We start from the raw sequence: 13911 nt of genomic DNA, 5'->3' as shown, positions 1-13911 counted from the left end.
CCCGCCATTTACTGTAACCGCGAAAGAAGAAGAAGACTCACCACTTTGGAAATAGGTTTTCAATATTTCCCAATTTTGTTCAAGCGTATAGCGTCCCATTTCGTAAATGTCAAACCTTTAAGTAAATTATGAACACATTTGACATGTCATTTGTGTTACCATTCTCAAAAACGTAGGTGGTTCAAAAAGCAAACGCTATATGGCCCACCCTGTATATCAGATATTTCAAATATCTATAGAAACGCAAGCATAATCAAGAACGAAAGGCCAAAGCGTAGACAGCAGTTTTTAATATTTTCCTTTTCATACCACTCATAAAAGTCTTTTAAACAAGTGCTTTGTAAATGGTTTTCCAATAAGAGGTGTTATTTTGATATTCAAAGAAAAATGATATTTTTAAATATAAATGATCGGATGTTTATTTCATTATAAAGAGGAAGGTATGCCGTTAATAGTGGAAAATAACATCAGGTAAATGACCATCACGACCACGCTTACAGGACAATATCCTATTCATGAAATTTTCCATAACCAAATTGCAAAGTGGCTGCCCTATGTCCTCGATAGCCTCACGAATTCCCTCTTTGAGCTCTTGAGTCGATCCTGAGCTGTTGGCTCCAAAGAAAAAAGTTACAAGGAGTTAAATCACAAAATCTCGGTGGCCAATAGTGATCACCTCTTCGAGAGATAACAAGGTCCGGAAACTTTTCCCGTAAAATATCAGTGGTTTCGTTGCTTGTGTGGCACGTAGCGCCGAAACTAAACGATTACCAGATCAATAGCATCCAATTCCGGCCATCGATAGCGATAGATAACACCTGTTATTAAAAACCCTATATGAAGGAAGATGAACAGCAACGTGGGCAAAAAAAAAATCAGAAATCAGCGTATTTTTTGAACGGCTTCAAACTTTCTTCATTAAAATAGAATTCAATTGGGTACAAAACTGTATACCCAGAAACTTTCTAGAAATTCTGATTAAAAAGTGAAAAGTTTTGATGATAATTTTCTAAATTTTTTTGAATTATTGGCAAAACTTAGAACTTTGACTTATAAGTTTTGTATTATACAATGAAACATATTTTTATAAAAAACAAAAACGAAACAAATTTATCATGAAAAATATTGTGAATATTGTTAAAAAATGAAGTGCCATTTGAGGAAGTGATGGATTTTGCAAATACTCGTATTATCTGGTATTCTTATTGCTGCGTATTTCTACAGAATTCTTTGCCTTTATTTAATAAAATATACATACATCCATACATATGTTATATATTATAAACTATTGTACATATATTAAAAAAATTTCACACGTACAAATGTGGCTATAATTTTTCGCCTTATGCCTTAAAATTCTCCAACATGAAATATACCTTCACTTCGGCACGATTCTTTCCGCCCGTTGCGAGTGTGGCAAAAATTGCATATTCACCTAAGGGCAGAGGCAGCACCTTCAGCATATCGGTGGGAAATTTCATGTGCTCAATGACGAGTTCATTCTAAACGCCAAAGGGAGAGAGAGATTTTAAAGAAAGCTTACTTTTTCGTTATAAGTTCGAATACTTACACTCAGAGGGCACGTGTGAGCACCGAATACATTGAAAATAATGTTGAGAAAAGTGTGATTCCGCTTGTCCATGTATTCACACAAATCGGCGCTTATATCATAAAGAAAGGGTTTATAGCCGCTGGCCTTTTTCATGAGTTGTAGGCGTATCTGAGGAGGAGATAAACGGGAAATATTAGATATGGATGCTTTTTCAACGCAGATTTGTTAAAAAGTAAAAGCTTTTACAACATAGAAAACTTTTTAAATTGATGAAGGTAATAATGTAATAGTTTTTGAAATTAAAAAAAAAAAACAAAGAAAAATAAACATAACATAAACATATTTTTTTTAAATAAAGAAAATTTATAAAAAATTAAAAAAAAATTAATTTTAGATTAAAAAAATGTAAAAACAAATATTTTTTTAGACTAAAAAACATGAAAAAAAATTTTCTTATATTAAAAAAAATGTAAAAAATATATTTTTTTAGATTAAAATTAATTGTAAAAAATATATATTTTTTTAGATTACAAAAATGCTAAATTTTCTTTAGATTAAAAAAATATTTTTTAGACTAAAAAATATGTTAAAAAAAATTGTTTTTAAAAATAATGTTGAAAACAAATGCTTTTTTTGATTAAAAAAATGTTTAAAAAAATATTCTTTTAGATTAAAAAAATGTTAAAATGTTCTTTAGATTAAAAAAATTAAAAAAAAAAATATTTTTTAAAAATATGTTAAAAACAAATACTTTTTTAGATTAAAAAAAATGTAGAAAATATATTTTTTAGATTAAAATTAATTGTAAACAATATATGGGCATTTCCACAGAAATGTCAACCGAAGCCAAAAAATTCAAAGTCTATAAAATTATGTTGTTTTAACATATTTTTATAGGGAATATATCAAATGTAACTAAAGTAAACAAATTTTACATTTGTACATACCACATTTTGAAATATTCGAATGCAAAGTCGAATCAGTGCAAAAGTTCCGTTTTAAAGATTTCTGTTGCATGTTTTGTTTTGATTAATGATCTTGATGAGATATATTATGCCGTGACATTTGCTTTTTTAAATCTCGGTTTATATGTAAAGAATGTAAGAAAAATGTAAAAGGAACGATGCGATTGCCAATTACGGTAAATTTTTTCTTTGATTTACCGTATAACTCGATGTCGCGTGCGACATTGAAAAAGAACATTTGTTGTCAGTGAGTCGAAGGTATTTGTACAATTTGCATCAAATATTAGTAGCAAATAGATATTTTTATTGCTAATTAAATAAACCAAACTTTGCTGGAAAATAATCAGCGCTTTGCTCTTTTTACTTATATTATTTAAAGTTTGTAGCGTGCGACATCGTAAGTGTAAAATGTACAGATTCAAAATAAATTTTCGTTCGAAAATATCTTTATTAGTATATGTAAATACAAAAGATAAAATTTTTGAATGTAGATGAGTAAAAACGGCGGCGAGAAAAATAAGGCGAACTGTAAACGGTGGAGAGAAAGGTTAAAGGATGATGAAAAAAAATTACAAAACTATAAATTAAGAAACAAGGAAAGAATGCGGAAAGCTAGGCAGACGTGGAGAGCACTGGCTGAAGGCAAAGAAGATATAATTCAAGAAAAATGGAAATCTAATCGCATACGACAACGAGAGAGGCGCCAAAAACTCTTAGAAAATGGAAAGTCATATGCACGTCAAAGCCAAAACGCTTCTTACGAATGTGGACAAACCTTGGCGAAAGCTGTTAAAAAAGTGGAGAAAGCGATGCCAAAAGACATGCACAGAAGGCTAAAAGTTCTTGAAGTCCTGGTAAAAAAATATAAGCAGTTTGAAGAAAAGAAAAACGTTAACCAATCCAGCAGAACCGTGCCAGAAAGCCTAATTAATGCCATCAATGCTTTTTATCAGAATGATAATATTAGTGTGCAAGCTTCGGGAAAGAAAGACACCATTATAATTGAAGGCAAATTAGTAGCTAAGCGCTTTATGTTAATGACGGTGTCTGAATCATATGAGTTGTTTAAAAAAGATTTTCCCAGTGAAGAGGTAGGCAAATCAACTTTTTTTTAAAATGCGACCTCGCCATGTCCATTTAGTGAATAAAATGCCGCAAAATATGTGTGTTTGCATGTATCATGCAAATTTCGGCTTTCTTTTGGAAAGCTGCTCGAAAAGTATTCCATCTTTTCCCAGAGATTTTGAAACATTTCTTAAAGCAGTTTGCGGCGATATTCAGAATGAATATTGCATGACAAGTAACTGTAAGAAGTGCCGAACAGATTTAAAAGATCAATTTATTCCTCTTGCATATTTGGCTAATATGGAAGATGAAGTCAACTGGCAACAATGGCGTAAAATAGATAGCCACATAGCTCTGTCAAATTCAACTTCAACTTTATCTGAGTTAGTCATTGAAACGGAAACTAAATTACCATCATTTAAAACCCATTTTTTTGTAAAAAGAGCTCAGCAAAAACATTTTCAGGAATAAAAAAAATTAACTTAAAGCCTTCCGAGCTCGTTCTTCAAATTGATTTTGCCGAGAATTATAGGTTGACGCACCAAAACGAAATACAAAGTGCTCATTTCAGCTACCGCCAGGTAAAAATTTTTACTTGCGTAGCTTGGTTCACTGGTGCTTCTCAGTCGTTTGCAGTTATAAGCGATAAACTTACGCATAATAAACACGACGTATTTGTTTTTGTTTTAAACCTTTTAATCGAAATTAAAAAGAATTATGGGCATTTTTCAAAAATTTTAATATTTTCTGATGGAAGCTGCGCTCAATTTAAAAATAAATACATTTTGACAAGCTTGAATGACATTATTAAACAAATTGGATGTATATATATGGAATGGAATTTTTTTGCTAGTTCTCACGGAAAGGGAGCCGTTGATGGAGTTGGAGCCGTCATTAAAAGAAAAGTTTGGCAAATAACAAAATCTAAAAACGTTGTTTTACCAGATGCACTATCGTTTTATCAATGTGCACAAAACAACACAAATGGAATTAAAATGTATTTTATGCCATCTGCTCAAATTGAAAATTTGTCTCTTCATTATAAGTTGGACGAAAAATGGAAGGAAGTGAAAAATATTCCAGGTATATCCCAGTTGCATTCGTTTTGTTGCGATGGTCAACAGTTAGAAGCAGCTAGGACTGCATATTCCACTGAAAGAACTTTATTTGACATTAGTAATACTATTCTCAGTTAAGTTAGTTTCCGTTCTTTGTTTTTACATAGTATATAAGATTAATATACTTATTTTTGTTTTTCTTTATTGAAGATATTTTGTTAAGTTTATAATTTTGGTTGTGAAAATAAATATATTGAATATATTAAAAATCATTTATAATCATCTTTTTCATGTCTAATTACATAAAAAGTAAAAAAATAAACATAAAAAGTATGATGGAACAAAATGCGACATGTCGCGTGCGACAGTGATTAAAATTAAATAAAAAATAAACTACTTAATATTTTTGAATAAAATAAAAAGCATTATTAAGATACATCAATGCATAATATTTAAAAATTAGTCGCATTAATATATTTCTTCAGGTTTCGCTGAAAAAAGTGTTTGAGTTTTTTGCTTTGAAAGCGACTTCTGTTTTTGTCGCGTGCGAATGGCTTGGTTTTTTGTAATTATCTTGAAAACGAACAATTTCCCAAAATCAACCTTAGCACCAATCATAGTGCTCATCAAGTGCTATAGCTTTCGCCTTTTGTCAAAATAAAATAATGTTTTGGTATATGTTTTTTTTCACTTTGAATGCGTACGAATGTCGCATTCGACATTGGAGAAATGCCCATATGTTTTTTAGATTAAAAAATGTTAAAATGTTCTTTAGATTAAAAAAATATTTTTTAGACTAAAAAATATGTTAAAAAAAATGTTTTTGAAAAATATGTTAAAAGCAAATACTTTTTTTGATTAAAAAAATGTTAAAAAAAATATTATTTTAGATTAAAAAAATGTTAAAATGTTCTTTAGATTAAAAAAATTAAAAAAAAAATATTTTTTATAAATATGTTAAAAACAAATACATTTTTAGATTAAAATTAATTGTAAAAAATATATATTTTTTAAGATTAAAAAAATGTTAAAATGTCCTTTAGATTAAAAAAATATTTTTTAGACTAAAAAATATGTTAAAAAAAATGTTTTTGAAAAATATGTTAAAAGCAAATACTTTTTTTGATTAAAAAAATGTTAAAAAAAATATTATTTTAGATTAAAAAAATGTTAAAATGTTCTTTAGATTAAAAAAATTAAAAAAAAAATATTTTTTATAAATATGTTAAAAACAAATACATTTTTAGATTAAAATTAATTGTAAAAAATATATATTTTTTAAGATTAAAAAAATGTTAAAATGTTCTTTAGATTAAAAAACATTTTTTAAATTAAGAAATATGTTAAAAACAAATACTTTTTTAGATTAAAAAAATGTTGAAAAAAAGCATTTTTTTTAATTAAAAAAAGTGTTAAAACAAATTTAAATTTGTTTTGTAAATATTCAAATGAATATTAATTATAAATTTAATTTTGGCTTACAATTTGCAATACAATTTCATATACCCTAGCATTGAAGATATTTGAGGAAAAATATTTAAGCAAATATTCTAGCATCACTTCAAAAAACAATGGAAAGTTATAAATATTTAATTTTTCAAAGTACTGTACATGTGCTTCTGTAATTAAATTAGAAATTTGAAAATTTAACAAACTAATGTATATTAGAGTGTATCACCCCCCTCATACCAAAAAAAAAAACAAATTGGTATTATTTTCCCAACGGAAATATAAAATTTATTACATTTTAACACCTTCGTCCGAATGTTTTGGAAAAATATTAATATTTATGTGAGCTGGATCAATTTTAAAATATCCCCAAAAATCTCTCATTATTTTGATTCCTTTGATAAAATTGTTAAGCATTTTTATGCAATCTTTTTAAGTTCAGGCTCTTCTGTCTTCTGAGATGATTTCTGGTAAAAATATTTTTAAAAACTAATTTCATTAAAAAAACACTTTTAAATTTTAAATAAATTTAAAAAAATATTTTTAAAAACTAATTTCATTTTTAATTAAATCAAAACAATATTTTTTTTATAAAAATATTTTAAAAATTTAATTAAAATTTATAAAAATAAAAAAAAAATATTTTTTTGATTTAATTAAAAATGATACTAGTTTTTAAAAAAATTTGTTTTAACTGAATTTAATTAAAATTTAAAAGTGTTTTTGATGAATCGAAGAGGCCTAATATTTGTGGAACAGTGATGAAAAATGTTTTTACGAGTTACGGGCAATTATCGATGCGCATTTTTTTTTTTTTTTGCCGTAAGCACAGATGCATTGGTGCGTAAAGAAACACAAGCTCTCGTTGTTGTCAGACAAACTCGTGGGGGCTCAAATTTTGATTATTAGAAAATGTTATTATTTACGGATTTTTTTTAATTATGAGGCCGCAACTGTGCATTCGTAGTGCATAAGTGCATACACCTGTGTGCACTATAATAGCAGTACGACATACTTTTCATCTTCAGTTTTCACTATTATATTTTTCTATTTAATTTATATATTTTTATAACTATGTACAGTGAAGCCTCCCATGGGCGGACACTCACCGCCAGTCAAGGGGATTGTAGCTTATTTTAGAACTTCTTAATTTTTTATTTAATTGGCTACTCAGTGTCAGTACTAATTTCGTCAATAGTTTCCATGCTTTCATCAGTTACAAAATCCAACCCGAAACAAATTTTTATGGTTTCCGTTTGAGCCTTTGCTCAGGTTTCTTCCACGAAATGTATTGCCTCTAAGACATTTATATTTTTTTTAGTCGAGCAAGTGTCTAAGCTCACCAAGATATGCTAAACTTGAAATTTTAAAATTTCGAATCACTCCTTGATCCAAACGCTGGCAAGCTGAAGTCGTATTAATTGGTAAACAAATTGTTTTGATATTCTTTAAACGCACCTATCACTTGAGTGAGCTGCTGCGTTGTCCAGCAAGAATAGTATTTTTCTGTTTTGCAGCTCCATTTTTCGGTCGAACTCCATCAGTCATTGTGTCGTCCATGCCTTCTTATTTGATTGCCAATTTATAAGAAGTTTTTTAATATCAATTTTTATGAGAAACTTTTTCATAGCGAAAATATACTCGAAGGTTTACCATTTCCTGCCGAGGGGCGACCGCTATTAGAAGATTTTTTTTTTCTAATTTTTGGTGTTTCACGTAGATTCGAACCTACGTCTGTCGAATGGTAGTCAAGCACCACCTATAGTTCATACTAACACAAAATTTCAAACCTTTCACAAAATTAATAAATATACATATAATATATTAATTAAAATTTTTTTCAAAATTTTGAACTTTTTAGTAAGAATTTATAGAAAAAAATTATTGTAGTATGCAGTTTTTTCGCCTATTTAAGTTTCAAATGGCTAAAAATTTGCTTGGATTTTCGATCACTTCGTTTTGTTTATGGCGATTTTGCATTCTCTTCCTTATAAAAAACTGCGAACTTTGAAATGCATTAAACTGACAGAGTCAAGGGGAATCTATTAAAGGTGGTAGCGGTAAATCAGCTGTGTCTGTCAGTCCAGAATGAAACAAGGCGAATTCATTCCTTGTTTTTACTTTGCGTACAAAACATTGTTGTTGGTCTAGTGCCACCACCTTTAATGCGCCTTGGACAGAATTGTATACCAAAATTGTATGAGCTTTAAAACTGCATGCCCAAATTAAAAAAAAAAACGTTTGAAAAAGTTTTCTATTTCAGCTACGAAGAAAAACAGTATTAAAAAAAGTTGAATTACTTAATTTTTGGGATATTTTGTTTTTTTCTTTAATTTCAAACAATTTGAAAAATCTTGAAAAAATCAGAGTACAAAAAAAAAATACATCCACGTTTAGAATTCCCTATTACGTCGGCGTTTTGGTATCACTATGCTTCTTTAGGAATATGATTGAAAAGTTTAAGCTACCAAGAAAAAAATATTTAAACAAAATTTCATTACATAATTTTTTTTATAATAAATTATTAAAAAAAAATCTTTTTTTTTTTTATATATTATTGTAAATTATTATGAAAAATCTATTTAAAATCAGAGCACACAAAAAAAAACAAATCCAATTTTAGAATTCCCTATAACAAATATACAAAATGTTTGTTTCCCACTCACTGTCACATTCCGCGTCAGCTCCGTTGTGTTTAAAAATCTCGTCATCAGCGACAACTCATTCACGTCACGCTTCACTGCGCGCAAGCGACACATTTCGAATTCTACAAATTTTTCATCAAATGTGGAGCATTGCACGTTCGTAAATTTCTCAATGCAAAGGCCCTAAAATTATCAAACGCACAATTTATTTACACTTTTTAGTCTTTGCGAATTCTAAATTACTTACATAACAAAAAAGTTGCATAAAAATCAGCGGTAAGATCGTTAAGTGCGGCAGAGGCCAGGAGTTGCGTCTATTAGTCGGCATTTTTACAAATAAATATTGGAGTTTTAGAAAATGTCACCCAAACCAAATTTGTTATAAAGACCGCGTCACGTACGGCCAACGCCAACAGCAAGCGATAATTACTATAGAAAAAAAAAAAAAAAACACCCATACTAGCGAATAATCTACTCTGCGCCATCAGCTGTGGTCATTATATGGTAATTTTTGCCATACATTCACACATTTATTTCATTGCAATAGATTCAAAGCCAAAAAGAAGCTATAATCGATACCAAAATTGATAATTTTCGTTTATGCAAAATAAATTATCAATTAAATACCTTAGAACTGCGTGTGGCGCTTTTACATTTCGTTTAACAAAACCCCAAACAACGGTGCTTTAGCGCAACTTAACTCATAGAGTTAATTAAATTTTATTATTTCAACAAAAGCAGGCAATTAAAACGAGATTACAATTTCTTTTTTTTTGTTTTTGTATTTTCTTTTCTTAACTCTTTTTTGTATTTTTTTTTTTTTTGGTATTTCCAATTTTCTTTAGTCTGCTTTCCAGTATCATATTTAGTATGAGTAAATTACAGCAAAGTCAAAGTTGCGTACATTAACCTTCTCATCACTGATACATCGGTAACAATTAAGTGCTTTAATATTCACATAAATATATGGGAAGTACCACAAAACTAAGCGCTTAAACTACAAATGAGACGAAGTATAAAATACAATTAAACCATATTTGCTATTGACTAAGCACCGCCTAGTCACTACCTTCGCCGTCATCTGTAGCTTCGTCTTCCTCAATTTCGTCCTCCTCTTCGCTACCACCACTCGCAGAGCCCTCACTCTCCTCTTCGCTTTCCTCCTTCTTCTTCTTCTTGTCCTTATCGACTTTAGATTTATCGGCCTGTATCATAAAATGAATAAGTTTCAAATAATTAGCAACAGTTACAAATAAAAATTTCGTCAACTTACAGTTTTCTTCTTCTTTTTCTCTGGCTCCGAGTCAGCGCCCGGTTCACCCTTTTTGTCTTCATTATCTGAAGATGATTCATCATCGGAAATGTATTCTTTACTCTTGAAGCCACCAGCACTAGCCGGTGATTTTTTCGTTGGCGTTTCCTTCTTGCGCTTCTTGGCCGCACCAGACGACTTGTCGTCAGCATCCTCGCTAGGCGCTGGTTTGTAATCTTTCATTTCGTCTTGATAGCGCTGCCTATCTTTGGCTGCCAATTCATCCCATTTCGACTTATCTTTTAGCTCCTTCCACATTTCACCTGCCTTCTTTGCAATCTCAGTTACTTTGATGCCTGGATTGTCTTTTTTGATTTGTTCGCGGCTATCGTTGAGCCACAACATGAATGCTGTTGTGGCACGTTTCGGTTTGTTAGCATCTTTTTTGGTTTTGCTCGTTTTCTTCTGTAAAAAATAAGCAAAATAAAAGGTTTAGCGACACTAAAACGTAATGCAGGAACCTAAAAATCCATTACTCACCACACGTTCTTTGCGCTCCTTCTTTTCCTTCTTCTCTTTTTTAGGTTTTTGCTTCTTTTCTGCTCCCGAGTCGCTGCCAGCACCGCCGCCACCGCCTCCGCTGCCGTCCGAGTCTTCGCTATCGCTTTGTACATTACTATCGTATTCCTCCGCCACATCTGATTCCGCTTCATTTGGTTTGAAGTCTTCATCGGTTGACTCGTCGTCAGATCCTTCATCATCATCGTTCGATTCCTTTTCGCGCGCTTCCGCTTTCACACGTGCCAAATAGGCATCTGGTTCATTCTCATTGTCCGAATCACCAAAGTCTACATCATTGTAGCCGCCCTTATCTTTGCCAATATTGCTGACACGCAATTTCTTTTGTTGTATGTAGTCAAAGAGTTTGGCATACTCTTCCTTTTCGATGGAACTGAATGTGTGTACGGTGCCATTTTTCAAAGTAATCTCAAAGTCGAAGCTGCGCGTGGAACCACCACTACGTGCAAAGTTCACCGAGGCGATTTCTTCAAAGCGTATATGCACTGGTGGCTTGTGGATGTAGATAAATCCACGCTCAAGCGGATAGAGATAACCGGCGGCAGCCTTGAATGAACAACCAACGGCCGCAGTGCCAGAGTGTCTAAAGTAAAAAACAAATATTAGTTTAATTTCAATTAATAAAACTATTTAATTTAAATATTGTAAATCCAACCCACCCGATGAAATTGCCAGGTCCGGTGATTTTGCGCCCAATCAATACCTTCATCACTTTACCCATTACCTCATACAATGGGCCAGAGAGTTCTTTCTCGATTTTTCCTTCATACTTTTCTTTCAACTCTTCATCGGAGAAGGGCAACTCGATAGACGTCTCCTCTTCCGGACCAAATAGCAACACTAAGAAGTGATAGCGTGTCTGACCTTGTTTGATTGGTGGATCCAGTGAGAGCACAAGGAACATTTGCCTATTATCTTTGTGTGGCAACAAAAAAAGGCGCAGCACAGAATCCATGGGTATTTTGTAATCGAAAGTTTTACCGTGCAGTTGAAAGAAGGTGGAGAAGATCTTGATGTCGTAGCGACCACGCGGCGTAAGGCAATGTATTTCGCGGAATATAGCAATCGCATCGCCAGAAGCCGATATCACCGAAGCCTTGCTCATTACGTTGTTCTGGAAACTCTCGACTGGATCTTCTTCCGCAGACTCTACAGCCGGAATGTGGAAGCGCATTTCTAGCAAACCGACCGGTGCATCATCGCTCTGATGAAATTCCAATGTCACTTCATTTTTACCTGTCATACATTGGGACACGTGCTGCAATGGTATTTCAAAGATAGTTTTGCTGTCCTTGTCAAAACTGAGCGCAGAGCCAAGAAATCGTGCCGTACCCCAATTCCAACCTTTAACACACATCTCCTTTTCCACCATATCTTGCTTATAGGCTTTCTTCAAGAATTTGGCCAACTTTTCATGTTCCGAATCGCGAAAACCGCAAAAGCGGTGCAGCGAGCCACTCTTGGTAAATATACGTAAACCCCAATTCCCAACGAACTTCTGCGCATTTATCAAATCTATATCGTCTGCTGCAATTTGTTCTACTTTGCCCGTTTTATTATTTTTAAAAATTATGTGTTGATCGGTGAGTTTTAAACGACCGGGTGTCTGAAATTAAGCCAGGTGTGAATTAATGAAAATACTCGTAACGCCGCAGTTCGGTATTTCGCAGACATTAGTTGAAACTTACCAGCACGCCGCGCACTTCTGCGGTAATATCACTGTATTCGAGTGTATCAGCCATCACTTGAATATCGGCAATCACTTGAGTAAATATGCAATATTTTAACAATTTAAAGGCAGAAAATTTACAATCCAATGAACAACTAAACTAAAGAGCTTAGCGCTAGAAAAACTTAAATCAACGCCGCGCTTCAAATAACTCAACACGCTTGACAACTGCACGAAGAATCAAAAAAGATCAAGTCACAATAGTGAAGGCGTCAGGTATAGTGTTGTCAAGTTCGTTTTTTATTTTATTTATTTATTTAATATATGAAAAATAACAATAAATTATTATTTTACAATAAAAGGAGCACTAGCTGCCTGGGCTTACGGCTAATATATACCAAAATAAATTGAAAAAATGCCAAAATAAATTACCAATTATTTTTTATAAATCTATATGCATGTATTTCCACAAAATTACACTAAACCAGATGTATTTAATGTATGGAAGAAATAATAATATAAGAAGAGGTTTATACACATCTAGAAAATAATTTTCAGGTCTCGTAATAATGAAACAAATATATACATAAATAAAAATAAAGAAATTACCAAACATGTTTTATAAATATACATTACACACAACAAGTATATATAACTCCACATGTATTCACATTAATGTATGGTGGAAATAATAATGTAAGGAACGCTTTACACACATCTAGCAAGTATTTTTTGTATAATTTTCAGATCTCATTATTATTAGAAAATATGTATGAAACATTTCTGAGTGCCACGTGTAAAATGATCTCTTTATTACATTTTTATAAAAATGTTCAACAACAGCGGCTAAGGAAAAAATTTACTTAATTGTTACGGTGAAAAGTTACAATGCCGAGTTAAAATTTACCAGGTTTGGCAAACAATTAAATTAGAAAACAATTGTTCTCGGGAGATTAAAAATTCCAAGTTCAACTGGTCCAGCCTTATATATATATATATATCGCACCCTAAATACAAAAGGGGCACAACTCAAAATGCTCCTTCTGTTCAAATATGAACGAGACGTTATCAATAAAACGGTCCGCGGATGACATATGGCAAAAATAATTTTTTTGTTTTTTGGTAGGACTGTTATAAGCTTACATGGCAAATTTCAGCGTGATATGTCACATAGTTTGATTTCTGTGCTACTGTAAACAAGTCAAGCTCGAGTGTGGAAAATTTTGAGTTCTGACTCTTTTGTATTTAGGGTGCGATATATATAATGCGTACACCCTTTTTGGTTGTTTGCCCGAGCTCCACCTCCTATTTGTGGCGTTCGTATTGATGTTGTTCCACAACTGGTCCAGCCTTACAAGCTTTAAATAAAGGCTTCATCGAAGAAAAACTGGCATACCTTTTTCTTTTAGGTTACTTTGAATTATTTTTTTTTCTAAAGAATGTTAACCCATGAACCAGCCTTATACTTATGCAATTAGGAATAGTTAGTTCATGACTGTATTACATAATATTCAAAGTGCTGCCAAATTTCAAGTACACAGTAGATCACTTCTATTCGCCACTTGTTTGCTCGTTATCTTTATGTTCCAGCATAAAAAATTTGCATGTGAAAGCAATAACAAAGTTATTAAGCAAGATTTTCCGTTAGGGAGTTTGGTTGTATCTCATTAGACTGGT

General features: G+C 31.7%; 2 protein-coding genes across 2 annotated transcripts; both read right to left on the bottom strand.

Moving 5' to 3' along the window:
- Window positions 1-1308: 1308 nt before the first annotated feature.
- On the bottom strand, window positions 1309-9062 carry LOC128867252 (uncharacterized). Its single transcript, XM_054108356.1, has 4 exons — window positions 8982-9062; window positions 8756-8917; window positions 1571-1720; window positions 1309-1502 (listed from the first exon to the last, which is right to left on the bottom strand). The coding sequence occupies exons 1-4, from the start codon at window positions 9060-9062 to the stop codon at window positions 1344-1346; spliced, it is 552 nt and encodes a 183-aa protein (XP_053964331.1). The 3' UTR covers window positions 1309-1343.
- A 468-nt stretch (window positions 9063-9530) lies between these two features.
- LOC128867473 (FACT complex subunit Ssrp1) lies at window positions 9531-12466 on the bottom strand. Its single transcript, XM_054108689.1, has 5 exons — window positions 12254-12466; window positions 11225-12171; window positions 10527-11148; window positions 10008-10451; window positions 9531-9939 (listed from the first exon to the last, which is right to left on the bottom strand). The coding sequence occupies exons 1-5, from the start codon at window positions 12305-12307 to the stop codon at window positions 9793-9795; spliced, it is 2214 nt and encodes a 737-aa protein (XP_053964664.1). The 5' UTR covers window positions 12308-12466; the 3' UTR covers window positions 9531-9792.
- Between the last annotated feature and the right edge of the window lie 1445 nt (window positions 12467-13911).

The sequence above is a fragment of the Anastrepha ludens genome, chromosome 6, assembly GCF_028408465.1.
Source record: "Anastrepha ludens isolate Willacy chromosome 6, idAnaLude1.1, whole genome shotgun sequence".
Classification (NCBI taxonomy): Eukaryota; Metazoa; Arthropoda; class Insecta; order Diptera; family Tephritidae; genus Anastrepha; species Anastrepha ludens.
Note: the sequence above shows the minus strand (reverse complement) of the source record. Positions and strands in the feature narration are given on the sequence as shown.